Source organism: Pelodiscus sinensis, chromosome 19, assembly GCF_049634645.1.
Source record: "Pelodiscus sinensis isolate JC-2024 chromosome 19, ASM4963464v1, whole genome shotgun sequence".
NCBI classification, from domain to species: Eukaryota; Metazoa; Chordata; order Testudines; family Trionychidae; genus Pelodiscus; species Pelodiscus sinensis.
Window position 1 is genome coordinate 14,290,341 of NC_134729.1, and position 23,234 is coordinate 14,313,574.

The 23,234-nt window shown below is 46.4% G+C and overlaps 1 protein-coding gene across 3 annotated transcripts in view; it reads left to right on the forward strand.

Moving 5' to 3' along the window:
- The first annotated feature begins 4,804 nt into the window (after positions 1 to 4,804).
- GMIP (GEM interacting protein) overlaps positions 4,805 to 23,234 on the forward strand; it is a 61,889-nt gene continuing 43,459 nt past the window's right edge. For 2 of the 3 annotated variants that reach the window (XM_006130253.4, XM_075902464.1), the window contains exons 1-2: positions 4,806 to 5,045; positions 19,737 to 19,830. In XM_006130253.4, the coding sequence (XP_006130315.2) occupies positions 5,024 to 5,045; positions 19,737 to 19,830 (116 nt within the window). In that variant the 5' untranslated portion in view covers positions 4,806 to 5,023. Of the gene's footprint in view, positions 5,046 to 19,736; positions 20,056 to 23,234 lie in introns of all 3 variants that reach the window. The other variant, XM_075902463.1, reaches the window with a different exon arrangement.

Here is a 23,234-nt window from a genome sequence, read left to right on the forward strand (position 1 = left end):
AATGCCATTATGCCGATTATTTTCAGGAATAACAGCATTGCGCAAGAGGTTTTCTTGAGCAAGAAGGGGCAGTGTAGATAGCTCCTTCTGGTGCAAGAGTCTCTTCTGCAAAAATGGCGGCTCATTAGGTATGCAAATCAGGCTTGGCGATATGCCACGCTTAGCCTCATTTACATATTTCTCACACAAGAAGCCGCCACTGTAGACATAGCCTTAGGCTAAGAAATTGCTTGTAACAAGTTTTAGTGTATTAGGTTTAGCTTGTGTGTTTTGTTTAACTTACTTTGATCAGTCTGATATCTCCTATGACTACTTAAATCCCATTTTTATTCTTAATAAAACTGTTTATTAATACACTCTGTGAATAATTGTTACTAGGGAGGATAATAGCTGTGCATCTCTCTCTTTTATTGATAAAATGCATGGACATTTTATGAGCTTGCTCTATATAAAACTTTATATAGAGTAAGATGGCTTTATCTAGGTTTCTGGTCTCATCAGGGCTGTGCACCTAGGTGCTTTGACTGAGCCTTTTTAGCTGATCTCAGGCTATGTCTAGACTTCAGGCTTCTTTCAGAAGAAGCTTTTCTGGAAGAGATCTTTCAAAAAAATCTTTCAAAAGAGCATTCACACAGCAAAAGCTCATCAAAAAAGTGAACTGCTTTTTCAAAAGATAGCGTCCACATTGACTGGATGCTATCTCGAATTTAAGTTGTGATTACTATGGGCAGAGTAGTCACCAGGGCACCTGTGCTTTTTCCTGGAGGTCTCTTTAAAAAAACAAAAAACAAAAAACCCCACCAAAAACCACCCTCTTCCCCACCCCCACATTCCTTTTTCCAAAAACGCTCTGTCAGAAAAAGGCTTCTTCCTCATAGAAAGAGGTTTACCACTGTCGGAAAAACCCCTGTGTTCTTTTTGACTGTCAAAAGAATGCAATTGCAGTGCAGATAGAAGTGTAGTTTTTCTGGAAAAACTCTGCAGTGTAGAGATACTCTGAATATCTGTGTTGTGCTGTTATGGTCTGTGATCCACGTCTCTATATCATAGCTGGACAGGCTGGAGGGCCTGGCTCAGCAGGACAGGATAGTGGGGTGCTCCATGGAATGGGTGGGCAGGCTCAATGGTATTTTAACATATCAGGTGACAGTCTCAAGGAGATCTCTGTGGCCAAACACATCACACATACCTTAAGAAATACTGATTCTAGCGAGGAGCAGAGTGTCATATTAGAGGTGAGCTAGGGAAACCAGAGTTCAGCTTTGAAAAACTTTGGTCAGGTTTGGGTTTTGCAAAACCAAAATCTGGAGGGAGGGGGTCTCAGTTCCAGTTTGTCCAAACCACCAATCCATGGAACAAGAAGTTCAGATAAGTGTTGGGTTTTTGGTCAATATCTACTGTTCTTGGACTGTCCCAAACTAGGGATCTAATAATATAGTTGATTGACCGATTAACCAATAAGCAAAAGCTTATAGGTTAATGCTATAGATATGGTGACCATATTTTCTGAACCAAGATTAGGGACACATTAGCCACACCTCCTGGCCCCCATTAGCCACGCTCCTCACCCCCCATTAGCCACGCCTCTGGAGGTAACACTCTCGGGGTCAAGAGGAACACATGACCAGAAGTAAAAGGGGTCATGTGATACCCCCCAAGCACTTTTCCCACCATCCTCCTACCAATAGGGATGAATTTGGCCCCCACCAAATCTCCCTCATGCAACTATCCTGCAATTGCATTAACCCAATTTGTGTCTCATTAACTCGGGGGGGGGGGGGGGGGGGAGGCTGAGGCTGGGGGAAGTGTTTCCTCTAAGAGTTTCCTCCTGTGAATAGAATGAATGTTGTGTTGTGCACTAGTACTGAGTTCATGTGGCTTGTTTGGATGTGCCATTGTGGCACCCAAGTTAATAATAAATATCTTATAAACCTCTACCTTTTCTCTCCATTGCCGTGTCTCCCCTTGCTCCATCAGCTCCCCTAGTGCCTGCTGCCTCCCAACACCTTCAGCCTTCTCTGCTGTCCTGACTCCTGCCCTTCTCACTGCTCTCAGCCTTCCTGAGACCTGCCCTCCTCCACCAGCCCTTCTCTCCCCCATGTGCCCATGCCTCCAGAAGCCCTACTCTGATCATGTGAGCTAACACTTCCCTCTACACTCCTCTCTCCTGCCCTGCCTCTCTCCTCTGGTGCTGGTCCTTCCCCTGCAGGTGTCTGCCCTTCTGCTTCACTCCCAGAATCCCCTGGCACCTGCACCTTCCCTTACCCCTGCACTCTCCTGGTGCCTCCCCCTTCCCTCACTGCCCTTGCCCTCTTTTTCCCTGATGCCCACCCCCTCACCATCCTCTTCCCCAGTTCCCCTCATGCCCCTCTACGCCCTCACACATTACTTGCTCCATCCCCACCTTTCTTATGCCCACCCCTCCTTTCAAGCCTTCTCCCAGGACCTTCCCTTTACCCCCAATGCTCCGCTCCTCTCCTCTCCTAGCATCACCCTGTCCCCTCCACCCTCCCACCTCCACTGATGACACCTCTCCCTCCTCCTGCCCTTTTCCTCATTGTCTCCACTTGGCCCCCTGTCATTTGTCTCTTTCACCCTGCCCCTTGGTGCCTTCCCCTTTCTTCTCCTGCCCTGACCCCCTCCCCTCAGTCCAAGCCCCTTCCTCTTCCCCCCCCCCTTCCTCCTAGTTTTCTCCCTGCCCCTCCCCCACCTTCTGCCTTCTAGTTTGTGGGGCTGGAGTCTGTGGTCAGGCCCCAGAAATCCCTGCTGCTCCAGACCCAGCTGCTTCCAGGGCAGGCCTGAAGCTGGGCCGCCTGCGGTGCTAATTTTACTGCAGTCCCTGCACCAGCTTTGGCTCACGTTAGCAGGAGCGTGGGGGAGAGGGGGGAAAGCCCCCAGACCTGGCTTGCGGAGTGCGGCTGTGTGAGCGGGTCTGTGCACTGCCGCTCCCCCAGCGGAATGAGAAGGGGCAGGGGGAGAAAGGGCCATGCACAGAGCACACCGGCAGAGCCCGAATGTACCCCACTCTGCAGTGCTCCAGCCGGGCTCTGCACAGTCTCTGCTGGGACTCTGGCAGCGGCTCACCGGCTCTGACCAGCGCCCCTTCTACTCTGGCAGCAGCAGTGGCCGCCTGTGGATGGAGGAGGCCGGGCTGGAGGCTGCGCACAGCAGAGACAGTCCCACAGCAGGCTGGAAGGGCCACGGAGGGCGTGCCGAATGCTGGTGCATGCTGCAGGGGAGCTTGGCATTCCGGACACTGCGCGCCACCGGCAGTGGCCCTGGGTGCCTGTGCAAAGCAGCAAGGGAGCCACTTACGTGCTGGGTGGAGATGGGGCGTTGTTGCTGCGCTAGTGCTGGGTGTCTGCGAGGGGGGAAAATGGCAGTGCTGTTTGTAGCCAGATGCCAACGGGTTTTCCAGGACATTTGCTGCCTTTATTGGGACACGGGACAGGCCCCTTACATCCAGGACTGTCCCAGGAAAAGAAGGGACCTATGGTCACCGTAGCTATAGACTACATGCATTTCCCTTCCCCCACCCTTGCCAGTAAATGTTTTAGCTGGCTGGCCAGCAGCCTGGCTCAGTTCTGGCTCATGCAGGGTCCAGGAGCACAGACCACACCTTAGACAGATGCTGCTGCCACACCACACTGCCGTGTGATGGCACATGAGGGGGTCCCAGACTTTGCACCCCCCATCCACAGCCCTGATGTGACGCTCAGACGGCCAGTAGAGTAGATGGTTTCATTGGGTCACAGGGACACACTGTAGCATAGGCTCAATGCTAGCACAGGCATCGAGGGCAGACAGCTTTATTCCTCCCAAGGAAAAGGGCTCCTGGGCCCCTCACCCTCTTTTCCCTGCTCCCAGCCTCTTCCCTCCTGCTAGCCCAGACCAGACGGACCCAAGCCTAGTTCCCAGCCTGATTACAGCCCCCTCCTATATCTTTTGTCCTTAATCTCCTGTCTCTCCTCAGGTGTCTGACCCAATACATATCTAGAGTGAGTCATCAACAGCCTCTACACCAGACTAACACGGCTACATTTCTATCACTATTCCTCATGCAGAGAGTGCTGCAAGGGGGGGCGGGGGGGGCGAATGAGGTACATGTGCACACACTCACAGAACAATACAGCAAAGACTGAACGTAACAACCTCCCCCTCCCCGCCCCCCCATTATGTCACATGCTGCCTCTTTATCAGTTTTTAAACTGGCTCCCCTGGTGGACCAACTTCCGCCTGGCGTGCTGCACTGCTGCCTCTGATACAGTGGCTGCCGGCCCCACCCCCGGGAACTATAGAATAGTCGACTAACCGATAAAAATTCATGAGAATTGAATTCGACAATTCAATTAACCTATATTTAACATCCCTATCCCAAACCATCTTCTCTTGATAGGACTGAACATGTTATTCTGGAACAAGTGCTGCTACTGGTGCTCTAGTGAAATATTTTAAGAGTCTTTTAAAACAATTACCACATTTACAATACATCTATTGTAATATATTTTATAATTATGGGAAAATCTAGCCTCCATAGAAGCACCATTTGCAGGTGCCCACACAAATATACATAAAATAGACTTTCATACCCCAGAAATTTGGAACTGTGGGTTATGTTTTTCTGGGGTGACAGTGAAGGTTACCTGGATACAAGAACTCAGAACAGTGAGACTTTGTGCAGCTATAGGCAACTGCAGGCACTAATGCCAATGGATTTGTAAAATGGACCTCTCTCTCTTATTTGTAGCGAGAGCTGAATTTATGCAACTTGCATGATCAAACAAACGTACACTGCGCACAGTTTCCTGACACGGAAATGTGTGTGCAGGAAGTAGCTTGGTGAACACTTATACTAGGGCTTCTCTGTCAATTCCCTTAACATACGACTCATATGAACTCCCTGGACTAACCTCATAACATCAGAATTGATCAAGGATTTGTGTTTTACTCACCTTGGCTGCAATTCAGAGCCGGATAAATAGGAACCCTGCTGCTTTCAGACTAAAACACGGAAGACCCAGTCATGGGAGACCCTGAACCAAGTGGTATGTGATGGCATTTGAAATAACCTTGTGAACTGTTTGTAATATAAGCTCCATGGTACAGGGGCCACCTCCTTTGTCAGTCTGAGATGCCTAGCAGGCTATGGGTAGAGCAATGGTAAACTACCGGGCCAGCATCTTTGCCTTTTCATGAAAATACTGCCCGCTCTCTGCACTTTACTGCATCTTTTTCTCTTCGCTAGATGCAACTGTGGGTTAGTCTGTAGGAAGCTAGGACTCATCTTGCAAGAGAAACAAATACAGAGACTCCATTGTCAGGAGCCACAGGCTCCAGTGTTTTGAGAATGTGGTTGTGTCTCCTGCAGTACTCAGTACTTCCACTTTTCTGGGGTTGTGGGGTTCTTTAAACCTTTCTGGTTATGACCCCTATTTTTAAGAATCTCTTCCTCAACCATCAGCTTCCCCAGCCCCCTATGGCATTTTCCCATTTTCAATAGAGCAGCAATAACCAGTCCATGGTTTCACATGGTTTTCTAACTAAGAAAAAGCTAGCTTTGTTTACCAGATGCAACATTCCAGGTGACTTCCCCTTCAGGGAGACAAAGCTGTGCCAATTGTAAGGAGAAAAACAGATCAGAACAATTACTTTTTTTGCAAATAGGCTATGCACATATACTCTGTTTCCATTGTTAAAGATCTCAGTAGCACTTTGAGCTGTAGGGACTTTTTGACTGTTCATAGTATGCAGAGAACTTTAGAGTGAAAAAAATGCACTTTGTAATGTAATGCGATAGTATTCCTGATTGTTGTGATTTGGAGGTGAGATGTGAGTGTGTGATGCTTCCACTAGAAAGGAACAGCTCTGCCTGATGGAAAATAGGCTGGAAATACCAAGTCTGTCACTAAATATTTGAATAAACATTAGCCAGCCGCCCAGTGTCATTTCATGCAACTGTATTTCTGACCCAGGTAGTTTTGGAAAGAGGTGGGATTTAGTGGTTACCACATGAGGTGGGGTGTTAGGACTCCTAAATTCTATTTCATTATCTACAATGGACTCTGTAATGCCTTGAACCATCTCATGTCACCTCTCTCTGTGCCTCATCTTCCCATTTTGCAAAACTGGGATAATTATACTGACCACTAATAGCCATATAGGTACCTCCATAGGTAAGGCCTCATTGAAGGATGTGAGTCTAAGTTAATTAACATTCACAAAGCACTATGAACACCTCAGTAAAGGGCAGAGCATTGTGATATAGTGTTGACATTACCCTGGACTCTGCACATTAGCAGTGTTACCTATATTTTTCTAATGTTGCCTGCTTTTTGAATTTCTGCAGAACTTTCAATATTTCTGTCTTACACCCTTATCTGTCCTGTGGCTTCTCCCCAGAGGCTTGGGACATAAGGGTATCTTACAAGAGCTGTCTATTTCCCGGGACTGAAATAAAATTTTGTCTAATCTACTTTTGCTATATTATACTCATTTCAGGTATCCCACCCCTTAATGAGAAAGTTTGACTTTGCCAGACCTCTTTTTCCTATCAATTATGTAAGATTAGGTGTTGCAGTGAAGAATTTTAAACTCTTCAAGCTTTAAGTAGACTAAAATTTCATTTTGCTTTAGTGCTTCTGCTTGGGGTGACGCACACATGAAAGTAGGTGGTGAATGTGAGAAATATGGAGGAGATTATAAGAAATGGCTGTGCATCTGTAAAACAGTTTGGTTCTGACTTTTCCAAGAAATCTATGAAGCATTGTGTTGTAAAACCCACATCTCACCCACTGGCAGGCACTGTGCTATGAGCAGATCGCTTGTTCCTGCTACCTTTGTCATCACCTCTCAGAAGTTCATCTCAGTCTTCCCTCTCCCACCTGGCAATATGAGATGTTTTTCCTTCTGTTAGCAATAGGAAGAGATGATGTGAGGCGATGTCTTGGTTAAGGAAAGGAGAAAAGCCTTCAAGAGTAGAGTAGCTGGGCTTGAGAGCACTTCAGTTCAGGCTAGTTTACTGGGTCTAATTGGGTTAGTCTTCAGTGCAAAGAGTGGATTTGGAGTTGCTGCCATGAGAGTCGTGTGTCCTTCTGTGGAGAACCGATTAAGTTCTCAGAGATGAACATGGACTGAGAACTGAGGCCCTGAGTAGGCAGGGCACTTGGGCCCACTCCGCAGACGGTACTGCAGCCAAAGCGAGAAGGGATTCTTTTTGTCTGTGACCAGGACCAGGAGCAGGGTGCGAGGCAGGCACCACTGGGAGTGCCTGGAGCAGCCTGAGACTCTGAAGAGTCGACTCTGCTAGGATTTAAGATTATACATGCACTGTGAAATGAGGCGACGGTGCAGCTGAAAGGGAAGTGGAGCTTCTGCCATTCTGCAGAGCAACAACTTCTCCCTCTAAAAATATCCACCCTGCTCTGCACACTCTCTGCTGAGGGAGCCTGCCTTTCCTGCAACCGCAGCAAATGGGAAATAAGGCTAGTGGGCTTCTTGTAGGGTAGACATGGATCACATGACTCTTAGTCTAGTTATCCACGGAGGCCAGGAGAGTGACAGGAACGTGTTTGCTTCTCACCTGTGTGCAACCTCTGACTGATTTTTCTGTGCGTCAGTGGCCCCGACCCAAAAAAGTTTCCCTGCCCCTGTTGTAAAGCAATACACATAGCTGCTGCTGGAAGGGTTTCATTACTGCTCTGTCACTGCACCTGGGACCGAGCCGGAGCGAACTTTTACAGGCAGGGAATAAAAGCCTGCTCAGCAAAGAGGATTAAAAATGGGGAACCTTCTTAAAATGATGTTGTTCAATATGGCTGTTTCCTGATTTTTAAAGCCAAGCCCATATGGGCATAAAGGCCAGAGACAAACAAGTGAGAAACAATGTTCAAGGATGTTCTGCGTTGCTAGAGACAAATAATCAACTTCAGCCTTCTGCAGTAGGCATGAAAAAACCTTTCTTCTTCAGAAACTGATTTAAGTTCTCCCTGAAGGCCCTCACTGAACCATGATCACTCCGGTATCAGACTCCTGCACTCCCTGATTATCCACGTGGGGTCTTTGTTTCTCATCTGTAAAATAAGGATAATAATATTACCCTGCTTCACATAAGGATTATGTGTATTAAGTAATGTTTGTGAACGGTTTTGGGGTGCCACAGAAGAGCAACCTATTAGTACTATAATATCTAAATGACAGTTATTCTCTTTCACCTTTAGTCCACTTTTTCCCAGAGCAAGTGTACTTTTTAATGCTGACCAGTGTGTGTGTTTACTTATATAGTGGCAAGCCCTCTCATAAGACTGAAGGTAGTTTATGGCTGCACAAGTTAATGTGCCAATTCCTAGAAGTTGCAGGTAATCCACTGTATGATGTACTGTGCAAACACAGAACTAAGCAGTCTCTGCCCCCAAAGAATTTACAAATGGTGAATAAAAACAGAGATGTGCAAGAAAACAATAAGACACTATTGGGCAACACCCTCAACAAACCCATTGCTTAACCTTGTCAAGTTTTTTGTAAGCTTACTGCAAAGGAGAGTTTTAAGGAGTGATTTGTAGATGTTTGAGGAGCTACTTCAAATTAGGGATGCTAAATATTGGTTAATCAAATAGTTGAGTAACCTCATAAATTCTTATCGGTTAGTCGACTACTCTACAGTACTCGGGGGATGGAGCCGGGGTCGGCAGCCAGTGCACTCTGGTCCCACTTCCGAGTTACCCCCTGCCACTCCTTGCTGCTGCCAGGCAGGAGCTGGTCTGCGAGGGGAGCCAGTTTAAAAACCAGCTCCCCATGCGGACTGGCTGCCTGTTGCCCCATGCTGCTGCCTTGGATAAAGAGGCAGCAGCACAGGGTGGCAGCAGCCCCTTTCCGGGGGAGAGGAGTCTGTGCTCCTGGACCCAACGTGAGCCTGCCAGCCTACCTCCTAATACACTTTAAATGCAGAGCCACAGCAGAGGTAGGTCCTGGACCCATTGCAAGTCAGGACTGAGCCAAGTTGCTGGTTAGCCTGTTAAAAAATTTACTTGAGGGTGGCGGGTGGGGAAATGCATGTAGTCTATAGCTATAAGCTTTTGCTTATCTGTTAATCAGTTAATCTACTATATTATTACATCCCCACTTCAAATCACAATTTGTTTTATCAAAGATCCTCGAGGCATATGAACAGTTTAGTCTGGACCTGAATGTGCTGAAAGGCTACTTGAAACAGGTCAGGACAGACAGTCCCTTTCTTATCCAACAGCGACGCTTATTAATGCAAAGGTTGAGTACAGAACAAGATGCTTAATAGAGCTGGCATTTTCTAGGACAGGAAAATGTCTTAAACCTAGTTTTTTCCACTTTCAATTGATATTCAGTTGACATTTAATGAAAAATACAGTGAAGGAACCTGGGTGTCTGAGGTCACTTGTATTCCCTCTCAGTTAATCCTAATGTTCAAAAGCATAATCTATCATTTTGCCCATCACCTTTGCTGCTAAGTAGATAACACACTAATGAATCACTTTCTCCTGTTTTACAATATCATTTATTTCTACACCTCTGTAAATAAAGGAGCAAGGAAGGTGACCACTGAAAAAAGAAAGCAAAACATTTAGCAAGATTCCTAAAGGCAGCTTCTGACTCTTTAAGTTTTCCAGTTTCGGTTGATTTGTTAGCTATCATAGAATACTGGAACTGGAAGGGGCCCCAAGAGGTCATCAAGTCTAGTTCCCTACAGCTACAGCAGGAGGGGTCCCCTGCCCTCTGACTGGTGGCTGTCCGCCATTGTCTATCCACTGCTCTTAAATATCTCCAGTGATGGAGATTCCACAATCTCCCTAGCAGGGCCGGTCAACAACATTTTGGCACCTGAGGTGAGGCGCTCAAATGACGCCCCCATGCCCACTCGCTTGTGCCAAAACTTTGAAAGGTCTCAATTCTGCCTCCTTCCTCCAGCATAGCATGCCACCATCTCTGTGGATTTAGAGCAGAGAGAATACATCTGCACCAGCAGCAGACACAATTTTCTACACTCTGGGTCCTAGTGGCCCCTTCCCCCCCACAGTCTGGCACCTGAGGTGGCCGCCTCAGTTCACCTCATGGGAAGGCCGGCCCTGCTCCCTAGGCAATTTATCCCTGTGATTAACCACCCTGACAATTAGGACATTTTTTCTAACATCCAACCTAAACCTCCCTTGCTGCAGTTTAAGCCCATTGCTTCTTGTTCTAATGTACTTCAGTTTATGGTGTGACTTTCTCCCAGAATGCCAAAATCAGAGAATAGGCCTTTTAATTTGTCTATGATTTTAATAGTATCATCTGCTGCTTCTAGTTCATGCCCTGTTAAACAGGCAGAACTGCTGGTTCTCAATGCTTGGATGAGATGGTGTTCAGAGAAGGGATTTAGGGTTATTAGGAATTGGGGAACCTTTTGGGAAAGGAAGAGCCAATCCTGGAAGCACAGGCTTGACTTCTTAAACCAAAGTGGAACCAGATTACTGGCATGTAAAATTAAAAGGTTGCAAAGGGGTTTTTAAACTAAGGGCTGGAGGAAAGTGAACAGGTAACAAAGAAACACACAGTTTGAACAGACACATCCCTGAAGGCAGGATTTATTAAAGGGAACACTCCATATCCTTGTAAAAAGGCGAGGCTAGAAGTTGATAAAGTGCAGATAGGAAGTGAGGTGACAGTCAAATATGAGTCCCCTTCAATTATATCACATGAAGGCAGACAACTTAATATTGACAAGTTTTAGATGTATTTGTGTACACATGCTAGAAGTCTAAATACTAAAATGGATGGGTTTAACTTCCTGTTATTAAAGTATAATAATGATTTACCAGGCACCACAGAAACTTGGTGGAATTTTGATAATCAATCAATCGTGGTAATACCATGGTACAGAATAGATAGGATTGAGAGTAGGTTGCACTGGTAGAAGAGTTGCACTATTTTTTGTGAAAAAACAGTTAAAATAATAAAAACCTTAAAATGAATCTAACAGTACTGTGACAGACAGACAGACCCCCTCCCCCCATGCTTTATGAAATGGACTTATGGACATGAATTTATGTAACTCAAAGGTGCTTTGAACAAATTATTTTGTGAACCCACCAATTTTCATGTCATGATCTGCTGGTTCTGTTTATCTTACCTTGATGTATGCAGCATTTTTGTATGTAAAATTAGACATAGGGAGTAGGGAATACTTTGTGGGTTTTGAATGTGTGACTGAGGCTATGTGTAGACTACCTCTGGTATCCTGGAAATCCTCCGCTGCATCCAGGGAATGTGTCCGCTTTTTTTTGTGGAAGAGCAGACACACTCTTTCGGAAGCCCTGTCTTCCTCCTCCCACGAGGAAGAAGGGCTTTCCCAAAAGAGGGGTTTTTTTTCCAAAAGCGTGTAGACGGGCCAAATTTCGGAAAAGCCTCTTCCAAAAAAACTACTAGAAAAAGGTACACAAATTGTGGAGCACAATTTGCGTACCTTTTCCCAAAAAAACTGGGTAGTGTAGACGTGGAGGGACATGGAGGATGTTACCCTCAAAGTCTTGATGAACAATTGTTAAACAGTCTCTTTTGTCATTAAGTCTGAACAGTGATTGGTAGGGCGTGCCCTCAATTCCAACTCCAAAAAGAACAGGAAAGCAGAGGCCTTGGTCTTTTGGCTGGACTGCATCTGAAGGAAGGAGCTGAAGACCCCGGGGGGGGGGGGGGTAGACAACGCTGGTTTGGAGGGGCAGCTGGAAAAGAGGTTTTAGAGTGAATTTGAATAAGTTTATACTGAAGTTTCAGTGTAGAATTAGCTAAATGTTTTTGTTTCTTTTATTTGTTACCTACTTTTCTCTGCCTGTTCTCATTTATTACTATTTGAATCCTAGTGCATGCACTTAATAAAATCACTTTTATTTTCTATCAAACCCAGGGTAAGTAATTATTATCTGGGGGGGAGGGGGCAACCAATGTGTACATCCCCCCTTTCATTGTTAAAGGTGGCTTACCCTTACCTAATTTTTGGGGGTTTGATCCCATTTGGGAAGTAATACCCCAGGAAGCTGGGCCCTAAACTGCACTCTCTTCAGACATGAAGAGGTTCAGTGTCTTTACTGCTTCTTGGTGGGGGACCAGGGATCTCAGCTCGGGGCCTTGGCTGGGGGAGACCAGTGGGGCGGGCCCAGCAGAACCAGGTGGTGAGGAGCCCCAGAGAGTGGGAAGACAGTGGCAGTGGCTGTGTCAGCACCCCTGGGAGGCACCCCAAAGGGTCGTCTGTTACCGCACTCAGTCACAAGTCCATAGAATCTCTATGGATAGAAATTTCATGCATGAACAGCAAAAGTATAGCAGTAGGAATAGACTACGATGGTGATAGTGATTGTAAAATGCCTGGGTGCTGTAGAGAAGCTACAAAAACCATAAATCCAATCATAAAGGAGGGTTTCAACTGTCTCCATATTGACTGGGATCATGTCATCTTAGGATGAGACAGAGAAAAACTCTAGACAGCATTAATGACTGCTTCTTGGAGCAGCTGGTTCTGAAAGACACCAGGGTAGGAGGCAATTCTTGATTTATTCGTAAGTGGCACACACAGGGGAGCCAACAGCCACACTGGGCCCTTGGGCATGCTCCTGAAAGGGGTGTGGCCTCAGGCAGAAGGGGCCCTGCCAGACAACAGCATGCTGCTCCCAGTGCTCTTGCAGCAATTTAAAGGGCTCATGGCCCTAGGCACTGTTGTTGGTGCCTTAGCAGTGGCAGCAGCCAGAACCCTTAGCCCTTTAGAATCCCCAGAGCAATTGGCCTCCTTACACCCCCTCTTGGCAGGTCTGGACATACAGGATTTAGCCTAAGAGGTGACTATAGCTGAAGTGCTCAGAAATAACATCCATAAAGTCATTAAATGTAACTTCCTTATAGAGGGGAAAATACCAACGAAACCCACGCCAGCAACATTTCATTTTAAAAGGGGAACTATGCAAAAAGAAGGCATCACGTCAAAGTGAGAATTAAAAGAAACAATCACAAGATTGAAATGCCTGCAAGCTGTATGGACACTATTTCAAAACATTACAATAGAATCTCGGATTAACTTATACTGCTAAAGTGGACCAAAAATGCTACCCTGGCTAAACAGAGAAAAGAGGTAACTATAGACAGAAATACGCCCTTTAAAAAGTGAAAGTCAAATCGTGATCAGGAAAGTAGAAAGAAGCGTAAACGCTGGCAAGTCAACTATAATAAGGAAGGCCACAAATTTTTTTGAAGAGCAACCAGTAAGATACAAATAAACAGCAAAATTTTGTTAAGTCCATCAGAAGCAGGGAGCCTGCCTAACAATCAGTGGAGCTATTGGACTATTGAGGTGCTAAAGGAGCACTCAAGGAAGACAAGGTTATAGCAGAGAAGCTAAGTGAATTATATGCATAGGTCTTCATTGCAAAGGAAATGAGGGAGACTCACATCTGGGCCATTCTTTTTAGGTGAGAAATCTGAGGAACTGTCCTCAATTGAGGGCCAGAGGAGGTTTCCGAACAAATTGATAAATCAAACAGTAATAAGTCACCAGGACCAGAAAGCATTCACCCAAAAGTTCTGAAGGAACTTGAATATGAAGTTGCAAAAGAGCTAACTGTGGTCTGTAATCTGCCACTGAAATCAGCCTCTGGACCAGATGACTGGTGGACTCCTAATGTGTTGCTGATTTTTTCAAAAAGGTTCAAGAGGCAATTCTAGCAGTTACAGGCCACTAACGCTATGTCTAGATTGCAGGCTTCTTTCACAAGAAGCTTTTTGTGGAAGAGATCTTCTGGCAAAACTTCTTCAGAAAGAGAGCATCCACATTGTAAAAGTGCATCGAAAAAGCGATCTGCTTTTTCAAAAGAGAGAGGCCAGACTGGATGGACACTCTCTCGCATGTAAGCTGTGATTGCTGTGGACAGAATGGCCACCAGGGCACCTCTGCTTTTTCCTCTTCCCTTTTCTTCCAAAAGAACTCCCCCTTCCCTGTCCACACATGCCTTTTTACGAAAGAGCTCTTTCGCAAAAAAGCTTCGTCCTTGTAGAATAAGGATTACCAATGCCAGAAAAAAACCTGTGTTCTTTCAATTTTCTTGCAGAAGAACACAATTGCAGTGTAGACGTTCCTCAAGTTTTGTCGGAAAAATGGCCGTTTTTCCGACAAAACTCTAGTGTAATCATACCCTACAATTAACTTCAGTGCTAGGAAAATTTGTCAAAGTTGAAGTAAATAAAATCATTAGTCACCGAGGTGAACAAATTATGCTTGGAAAGAATCATTGTTTCTTGTCCAATTCTCAGAGGCCAAGAAGAACAATCCTCCCCCCCTTTTTAGATACCTGAAAACTGCTATCATGTTCCCTCTCAGTCTTCTCTTTTCCAAACTAAACAAGCCCAATTCCTTTATCCTTCCCTCATAGGTCATGTTTTCTAGATCTTTAATCATTCTTGTTGCTCTTCTCTGGACCGTCTCCAATTTCTCCACATCTTTCTTGAAATGTGGAGCCCAGAACTGGACACACTACTCCAATTGAGGCCTAATGAGTGCAGAGTAGAGTGGAAGAATGACTCCTTTTGTCTTGCTTAGGGTTGCTAGGTGTCCGGTATTTGGGGCCTCTGTCCAATAAAAAAATTTACAAAATACCAGACATGTGTAATGTCCAGTATTTTCTGGTTTTCCGGCAGGGCGCCAGACGGAAGCCTGGTGGGGGCGGGGGGAGTGGCTAGGAGGCGGGGCTTGATCAGCGCTGGGAGCCTCTAGTTGCATCTGAGGAGGAGGAGGAGGGGGAGCGCTGTCCCTGCTCCTGAGCGCTGGTCAAGTGCGTGGTGGAGCCGCAGCCGGACTCGCTTCGCCAGGACCATGCGCAGGACGGGCAGTGCCCTGGAATCTGCACGTTCCAGGGTCAGTCCTGCTCCCCGCCAGCTGATTCGCTCCCACCCTAGCCATCCCCACTCTGCCCGACCTCCCCCCCCAGCTCTGCTTCCTATCGGCAACCTTTCGCCCAATCTCCCCCGGCCAGCCCCGCTGCCCCCGATTCCCCCCTCCCCGGCCAGCCCTGCTCCGGCCAGCCGCCCCTCCCCCGATCCCTCTCCGGCCATCCCCGCTGCCCCCGACCCCTCTCCCCAGCTCTGCTTCCCCTTCCTCCAGTCCAGCCCCGCTCCCGTCCTGGCCGGTCTCTGCCCCCCTCTGCCCCAATCGAGTGTGTCTGGTATTTTTTTTTAGACTACCTGGTAACCCTAGTCTTGCTCACAACACTCCTGTTAATACAGCTGAGAATCATGTTTGGTTCTTTTGCAACAGTGTCACGTTGTTGACTCATATTTAGCTTGTGGTCCGCTATGACCCCTAAATCCCTTTCTGCAGTACTCTCCTAGACAGTCACTTCCCATTCTGTATGTGTGAAACAGATTGTTCCTTCCTAAGTGGTGTACTTTGCATTTGTCCTTATTGAAACTTCATCCTATATACCTGAGATCATTTCTCCAGTTTGTCCAGATCATTTTGAATTATGACCCTATTCTCCAAAGCAGTTGCAACCCCTCCTAGCTTGGGATCATCTGCAAAATTAATAAGCGTACTCTCTATGCCAATATCTAAATTGTTGATGAAGATATTGAACAGAACTGGTCCCAAAACAGTGCCCTGCAGAATCCCACTTGTTATGCCCTTCCAGCATGACTATGAACTGTTAATAACTACTCTCTAAGAATGGTTATCTAGCCAGTTATGCACCCACCATATAGTAGCCCCATCTAAGTTGTATTTGCCTAGTTTATTGTTAAGAAGATCATGCAAGACCATATCAAATGCATTACTAAAGTCTAGGTATACCACATCCACCTCTTCTCCCTTATCCACAAGACTCGTTATCCTATCAAAGAAAGCTAACAGATTGGTTTGATATGATTTGTTCTTTACAAATCCATGCTGGCTGTTACCCATCACCTTATTTTCTTCCTTAATTACCTGCTCCATTTTCTTTCTTGGCTGGTCTGTAGTTAAATTGACTGGTCTGTAGTTTCCTGGGCTGTTCTTATTTCCCTTTTTATAGATGGGCACTATATTTGCCTTTTCCCAGTCATCTGGGAAATCTATTCTTACATCCATGATTTTTCAAAAATGATAGCTAACAGCTCAGAGACCTTCTTTGTCAGCTCCTTGAGTTTTCTAGGATGCATTTCATGAGGCCCTGGTGACTTGCAGACATCTAACTTTTCTAAGTGATTTTAACTTGTTCTTTTTTTATTTTAACTTCTAAACCTACCCCATTTTCCCATCCTCAGACTACTAAAGAATGATTTCATCAGCAAAAGCAAAGAAGTTATGTACATTCCCATCTTTGTGTTGAATTTCATCACAGCTCAGAAACAGGCCATGCTTCTTTAATCCAGACCATTCCATGGCCCACGAGTACATAAGAACATAGGAACGGCCAGACTGGGTCAGACCAAAGGTACATCTAGCCCAGTTCTCTGTCTTCTGACTATGGCCAGTGCCCGGTGCCTGAAAGGGAATGAACAGAACAGGTAATCACCAATGATCCATCCCCTGTTGCCCATTCTCAGCTCTGACAAACAGAGACTATAGACACGATTCCTACCCATGCTGACTAATAGCCATTGCTGGACCTATAGTCCATGTATTTATCTAGTTCTTTTTTGAACCCAGTTAAAATCCTGGTCTTCACAACATCCTCTCGCAAGGAGTTCCACAGGTTAACTTTGCATTAAGTTGAAATACTTCCTTTTGTTAGTTTTAAACCTGCTACCTATTAATCTCATTTGGTGACCCCTAGTTCTTGTTATGAGAACAAGTAAATAACTTTTCCTTATTTAGTTTCTCCATACCAGTCATGTTTTTATTAATCTCTATCATATCCCCTTGTGGCATAGTTGGGGTGCTGTCTGCTCTGTGACCCGGTGTCCCCCTGCACTGTGATGGGAGATTCTCACTGACTCTCCCAAATGTGTATTAACCCAGACACACAGGCTCAGCCTCCCAGGGAGGGAGACAAAGAAAGGAGGGCTGAGACCGAAACCTGGCTGGGGGGCAGGGCTGGAAGAGAGTTTTAGTTTCTGTCTGGAATCATGGATAAAGCAGCCTAAGCAAGGGGCTGGGATTTAGGAGCCCAGTCTCCCCCATCTCAAGGGGGCTGAGGCATCCTAGGCATGGGCCTGTAACCAGATTACATCTGTGCTGTGCTGTATCCTGGAGAAGCAATAAACTCCCTCTATTCTGCCGGCTGGTAGAGTCTGTTCGTGCCACTACGGGGGTGCAGAGGCGAGGGAACCCCGCCACACCGCCACACCCCGTTCGAGCTATGTCTACATAGCAGCATTGTTTTGAAATAACCGATGTTATTCTGAAATAACACAGTCCGCGTCTCCACACCAAGGAGTTATTTCGACATAATGTTGAAATAATGTCAAGCTGGAAGACTTCTTACTCCAACTCCTGTCGTCCTCATTTTACGAGGAGTAAAGGAAGTCGGAGGGAGAATGCTCTAACTCTGACTTCCTGCTGTGTAGATAGCGCCAAAAGCCGAAATAAGCTATTTCGACTTAAACTACACAATTGACATAGCTCAGGTTGCATAGCTTATTTTGGCTTTAGCCTTGCTGAGTAGACATGCCCTCAATTTTCTAAGATGAAAATTCCCAGTCTTATTAATCTTTCCTCATATGGCAGCCATTCCAAACCCCTAATAATTTTTGTTGCCTTTTTCTGAACTTTTTCCAATGCCAAGATATCTTTTTTGTGATGAGGTGATTGTATCTGCATGAAGTATGCAAGATGTGGACGTACCATGGATTTATATAGCAGCAATAAAACATTCTCTCTCTCATTCTCTATCCCTTTTTGGGGAGTGTTGGGATTTGGATGGGCTACATTGGCCCTTTTCCTTTATTCTTCATGATGCTTTTTCAAAGTGAATTGACCTCTGACCCAACATGACAGAGAGAGAGTTTCACTCTCACCTGACCCTCACCCAGAAGCTGTATTAGAATATGGAAACTAGATTGTCTGCAAAGCTGTTTGTTCTCTGCTTCACCGTGAGCCTCTCTCCAGAACCTCCCAAGCCTGCTCACTTTCTGCCAGACAATTTGATTTCCTATTTTAAGGAAAGGTTGTGAGAATAGGTGTCCTTTATCTATAATATTGTGGGCACAGGTCACCCTGAAGAGTGAGAGGAGAGGAAGAGTCCATGACAGCATCTCCTTTTGCATCATGATCCTGAGGGGAAAAGGCTGGTTTGCAGTAGGGATGTGAATGGGTAACCAGTTAACTGGTTACCTGGTAAGCCTCACCCTTACTGGATGAGGCTTACCAGGTAATAGCTAACCAGTTCCCTGGCAGTAGCTCCCCACCCACAGCCTGCTGCAGGTGGAGGGCTGCTCCAGCCTAGGGACACCAGCCAATAGGCCGCCCCGCGCAGCTGGAGCTAGGAGCCAGCAGCCTGCCCTGCACTGCTGGGGCTGGCAGCTGGCAGCCAGCAGTCAGTCCCACGAGGTTAGGGCTGAGAACTGGGACCCAGCAGCCAGTCCCCATATGGGACTAGGAGTAGAAGCCCCATGGGCTCGAGCTGCTACAGCCAGTTGGAACAGTCTCTGGCCCAGGATCCTGCTTAGTGAACTGATTAAATGTTAGATTAACCTAACGTTTAGCCACTTAAATGATTAATTGGGATTTTACATCCCTAGTTTGCAGTGGAGAGTACACAGCACACCCACTGAAGGGGCATACGAGTAGGTGCCTTCTCCCAGCACACTGGGCAGAATTCCCCACTCCCTTGACTCCCCAGGGACAACTCGGGCTATGTGTGGGTTCCACAGTCCACACCTCACTGAGGAGTTGCCAAGGCAGCCAACCTTCCAATAAAAACAGGACTCGGAAATCTGCATATTTCAGTTGTGACACAACAGTCCAGTTTGAGATTAACAAAACAAGACACTGACTTTTCCAGCAAGCACCATTAAGTGACATTTGCAAGTACTTGCTCTCCGACTGCATCTCTGAGCTACACATGAGGCAACTCTTGATTTAGGTCAACCACATCCTGTTTCCTGGAATGTCCGGGGGACGACACAAAAGAGTGACGTTTACATCTGTTTATAGCAAATATGCCTAATTCTGTTTTTAAAATGCCCTTGCTGTTCGGCAGTGAGACAGGTCTAGTTTCTGTCCATAGAAATAACTGAATGTCTGCATACTGTACATCATGCATAAAACACGAGCTCACCACAACCCATGGGTTTGTGCAATTTGGGGCAGAAAATACTCAGTCCTTTGGAAGATCAATGGCCGGAATTTATTGCTGTGTTACTAATGCTTGTTATGGAATGAAGCAGATATGATATTTCTTCAGCTAAAGTATCAACAGAAATAAGCATGTATGGTATTGAGAAATGGTTACTACACACAACACATTGCAACAGAAGATAGCATGTGTTATTCAAGCAATGGCAACTTCCACAACTCAGCCCTGCCCGTGAACCTCCGTCCCAATCTGCAGTGCAACACACTCTCACAACTCTGCCAATGTACATAACGAATCGTGCATAGAGTCCTGATTCTCTGACTAGGCGGGGCTGATTAATCACTTGCGAAGCTGTGCTGCTGTGCAGTTTAGAGGGAACACTGGACTTGACCCAAGGCCCACTGCAATGCACAGTGGACACTGGATTAGGCCAATTGGGATTTCTTAGCAAAATTATTTCTCATTCCTACTTACTTCCAGGTCTCAACCATCAAGTGAGAGGATCTGAAAACAAGAAGCGGTACAGTGAGATTTTCCGAAGTTTGGATGCTTTAGAAATCTCGATCGGAAATGCGTATGTATAGAAGCAGCATGGGACTAGTTCCATGGAGCTTTAACCATCCATATCTACTTTTTCCCTTTCCTTCTTTTACAGAATTTACACAATCACTGTGTGCACTGTGACAGACCCTGGGCAGCTGGCTGCAATAGTTTGATGGAGGGCAGATATGCTGGGAGCTGAGTGAATGGCTTTTTGTTTCCGGAGTGAACTGCCAGAGACTGCTTCCATGTAATCAAGGCAGGCACCCGAGGCTAATTAAGAACTTGCCTGAAGCAGCAGACTAATTAGATACCTGCAGCTAATTAAGACCTGTGGGGCTTCCCTAGATAAAGGAGGGGAAAGGAAAAGAGTGAAGGACTGAGAGGAGGAAGTCTGTTGTCGAGAAAGGAAAGATTCCCTCAAGTTCCATGAGGAAGATGCTAGGGGAGCATTTGGGGAAGTGGCCCAGGGAAAAGGCTGCTGTATTGGGGCTAGAGGGAAAACCCTCCCAACAGTTGCTGCTACTTAGGTTCCCTGGGCCAGAACCCCAAGTAGTGGCTATGCCTGGGGTCCCTCCAATTCTCCCCACACCACTAGAAAGTCTGATTCTGGAAAAAGGAGGCCCAGGTTTAAGGAGGGGGGTCTCCCCCCCCCAATTTATTGACTTTGCCAGTGATGAAAATGGCTCAGTAAGCTGTGACCCTGACCTTTAGAAAAAGATAAGAGGCAGTATGGAGGGTCACAGTGAGCCTCTGAGGCATATAGTAACCACCTAGATGTACAGGACCCTCGGGACAGAGAGAGATGTGCCACAGTACTGTCACTCTTTGAGACTCATTACCTCCATTGCTTACTAGTAACCTTTTCATGTTTAGAAAAATGAGAATCCCTTCCCTACTGCTTTTTCTCTCAGACTTTCTGCCTATAATTTGGATTTACAGGCAGTCCCCGGGTTACGTACAAGATAGGGACTGTAGGTTTGTTCTTAAGTTGAATTTGTCTGTAAGTCGGAACTGGTACATATTGTAGGGGAAACTCTAGCCAAACATTTCTCCAGAGCTCAGTTTTATTCTCCCACACCTCACTTCCCTCAGTCCTTTATTCTCAGGCTGAGGTGTCTGCTGAGAAAAGCCGCTCCGCGTCTCCCTAGTCTGCTGGGGGGGTGCTAGCTTCGCGTCTCCCTGGTCTGCTGGGGGGAAGCAGCTAGTGCGGGGTTGCCTCACCCCGTTTGTAAGTAGGGATCCAATGTAAGTCGGATCCATGTAACCCGGGGACTGCCTGTACTTAACTAACTATCATCTTCCAGGCTTCCTAGGCTAGTCAATCATTTTCTTTTCTTCTGAACTTTGCAGTTCCTTAATAGCGAGAGGATGCTTTCAGGGAGCCCTGGATTTACACCAGTGACAGTGAGAGCAGAATCTGCTCCATTATTATTGTTGTTGTCAATACTTAATATGTGTGTTATAGTAGCACCCAGAGACCAACCTGATTCAGGGCCCCATTGCACTAGGCGCTGTAAGGGATGTAATAGTGTAGTCGATTAATCGATTAACCAGTAACCAAAAGCCTATAAGTTAATGCTGTAGACTACACACATTTCCCTCCCTCCACCGCACCAATACATTTTTTAGCAGGCTGGCCAGTGGACTGGCTCAGTCCTGGTTCATGCTGGGTCTGGGACCTACCCCCACTGCATCTCTGCATTTAAGGTGTATTAGGAGCCAGGCAGGCAAGCAGCCCGGCTCAGTTCTGGCTCACACCAGGTCTGGGAACGCAGACCACCCCCAAACAGGGGCAGCAGCACAGTGTGACAAGCAGCCAGTCTGCAAGGGAAGCTAGTTTTAAAAATGACTCCCCTCGTGGACCAGCTCCCTCCTGGCACCCCAAAGGCAGCAGTGTGTAGTGGCAGGGGGCTCCTTGGGAGTGAGGCCAGAGTGCAATGGCTGCCGGCCTCACTCCCTCCTAGGGACTAACCCGTAGGAAATCGTGAGGTTAATCGACTATTCAGTTAACCGATATTTAACATCCCTAGTACAGAGTGAGTGACTGTCTCTGCTCTGAAAATCTTGTCTTTCAGCCTTAATCCACACACATTCTGAGCCTGACTGTGGGATCCTCACGTGATGGTGACCACTTAAATGAATAGGTCTATTTGCGTGACTCAGTGCTCACTACCGTAAGCTTCCTACCTGGCCCTATATTATATAATGAAACACTTGTTTTCTCTCCAGTGTTTTATGTTTGCCCGCTAAAGCATGCCATCTCAAATAAAGCTATTTAACTTGCAAAAGAAAAAAGTATATATGAAATCATAAAGGGAGGCCCATTACAAAAGCCAATAAAATGTCAGAGAAGTGATGATTTAAATAATCTCTATTGCTTTGTAGAGTATTAAATGGTAAATGATGGGGATTACAGGAACAACAAGGCTACGTCTATATTGTCAAGGTTTTGTGCAAGAGTTTTTGTGTTAGAGTATTTGAGTAAGAGAGCGTCTACACTGGCATGTGCCTTTGCGCAAGAGATGTGCTTTTGCGCAAGAGCATCCTTGCCAGTGTAGACGCTCTCTTGCTCAAGAAAGCTCCGATGGCCATTTTAAACGTCGGGCTTTCTTGCACAAGAAATTGATGTTGCCTGGCTACACTGGCCTCTTGCGCAAGAACAGTTGCACAAGAGGGCTTATCCCTGAGTGGGAGCGTCAGAGTATTTGCACAAGAAGCCCTGATTTTATACATTAGAACGTCAGTGTTCTTGCGCAAGTACTCGCGGCCAGTGTATACGTAGCCCAACGGTTCAGCTAGAATTCAAACAGATAAAAGACGGAGTGTTCATTCTGCTGCGTATGTTTGTTCTGTTGCTCTAGTTAGCTCTGGGATAGACGCAGACACCCCCTTAGAGCTGTTCAGGTCGGACCTCCCGTCAGCACCCTCGGGACCTGGCAAATCCCAAACAAGGAAGTTTGCCAGAGCAGGGGAGGACTAAGTTGCCCCCCTTTAATCTCAGTCATGCTGGGCTCCCGGCCCTGGCAGGGCTGCTTATCCAGACTTCCACCAGTCCAGCTGGACTGCCAGCCCCATTACTGCTGGCCCCTGGACTCCCTGCTGCCAACTTAGTTGGGCTTCCAGCCTCGCTGCCACCAGCCCTGCTGTCACCATCCTGGCAGGGCTCCTAGCCCTGGAAGGGTTCCCAGTCACCGGCCTTCCTACACTGGACTCCCAGCCACTGGGGCTCTCTGGTCCAAGAAAATCCATGGTTTTGCCGGACAACAGAGTCCTGGTTTAGGGAGAGTCAGCCTTGGTTGCACTATAAGCCGTCCTCTGTGTATACTCCATAAACATAGTCTTAGTTACATCCACGAAATTCAATGAAGTAATTGAGGCTGGGTAATAGACTCATAGCATTCTAGAACTGGAAGAGACTTTGAGAGGTCAAGTCCA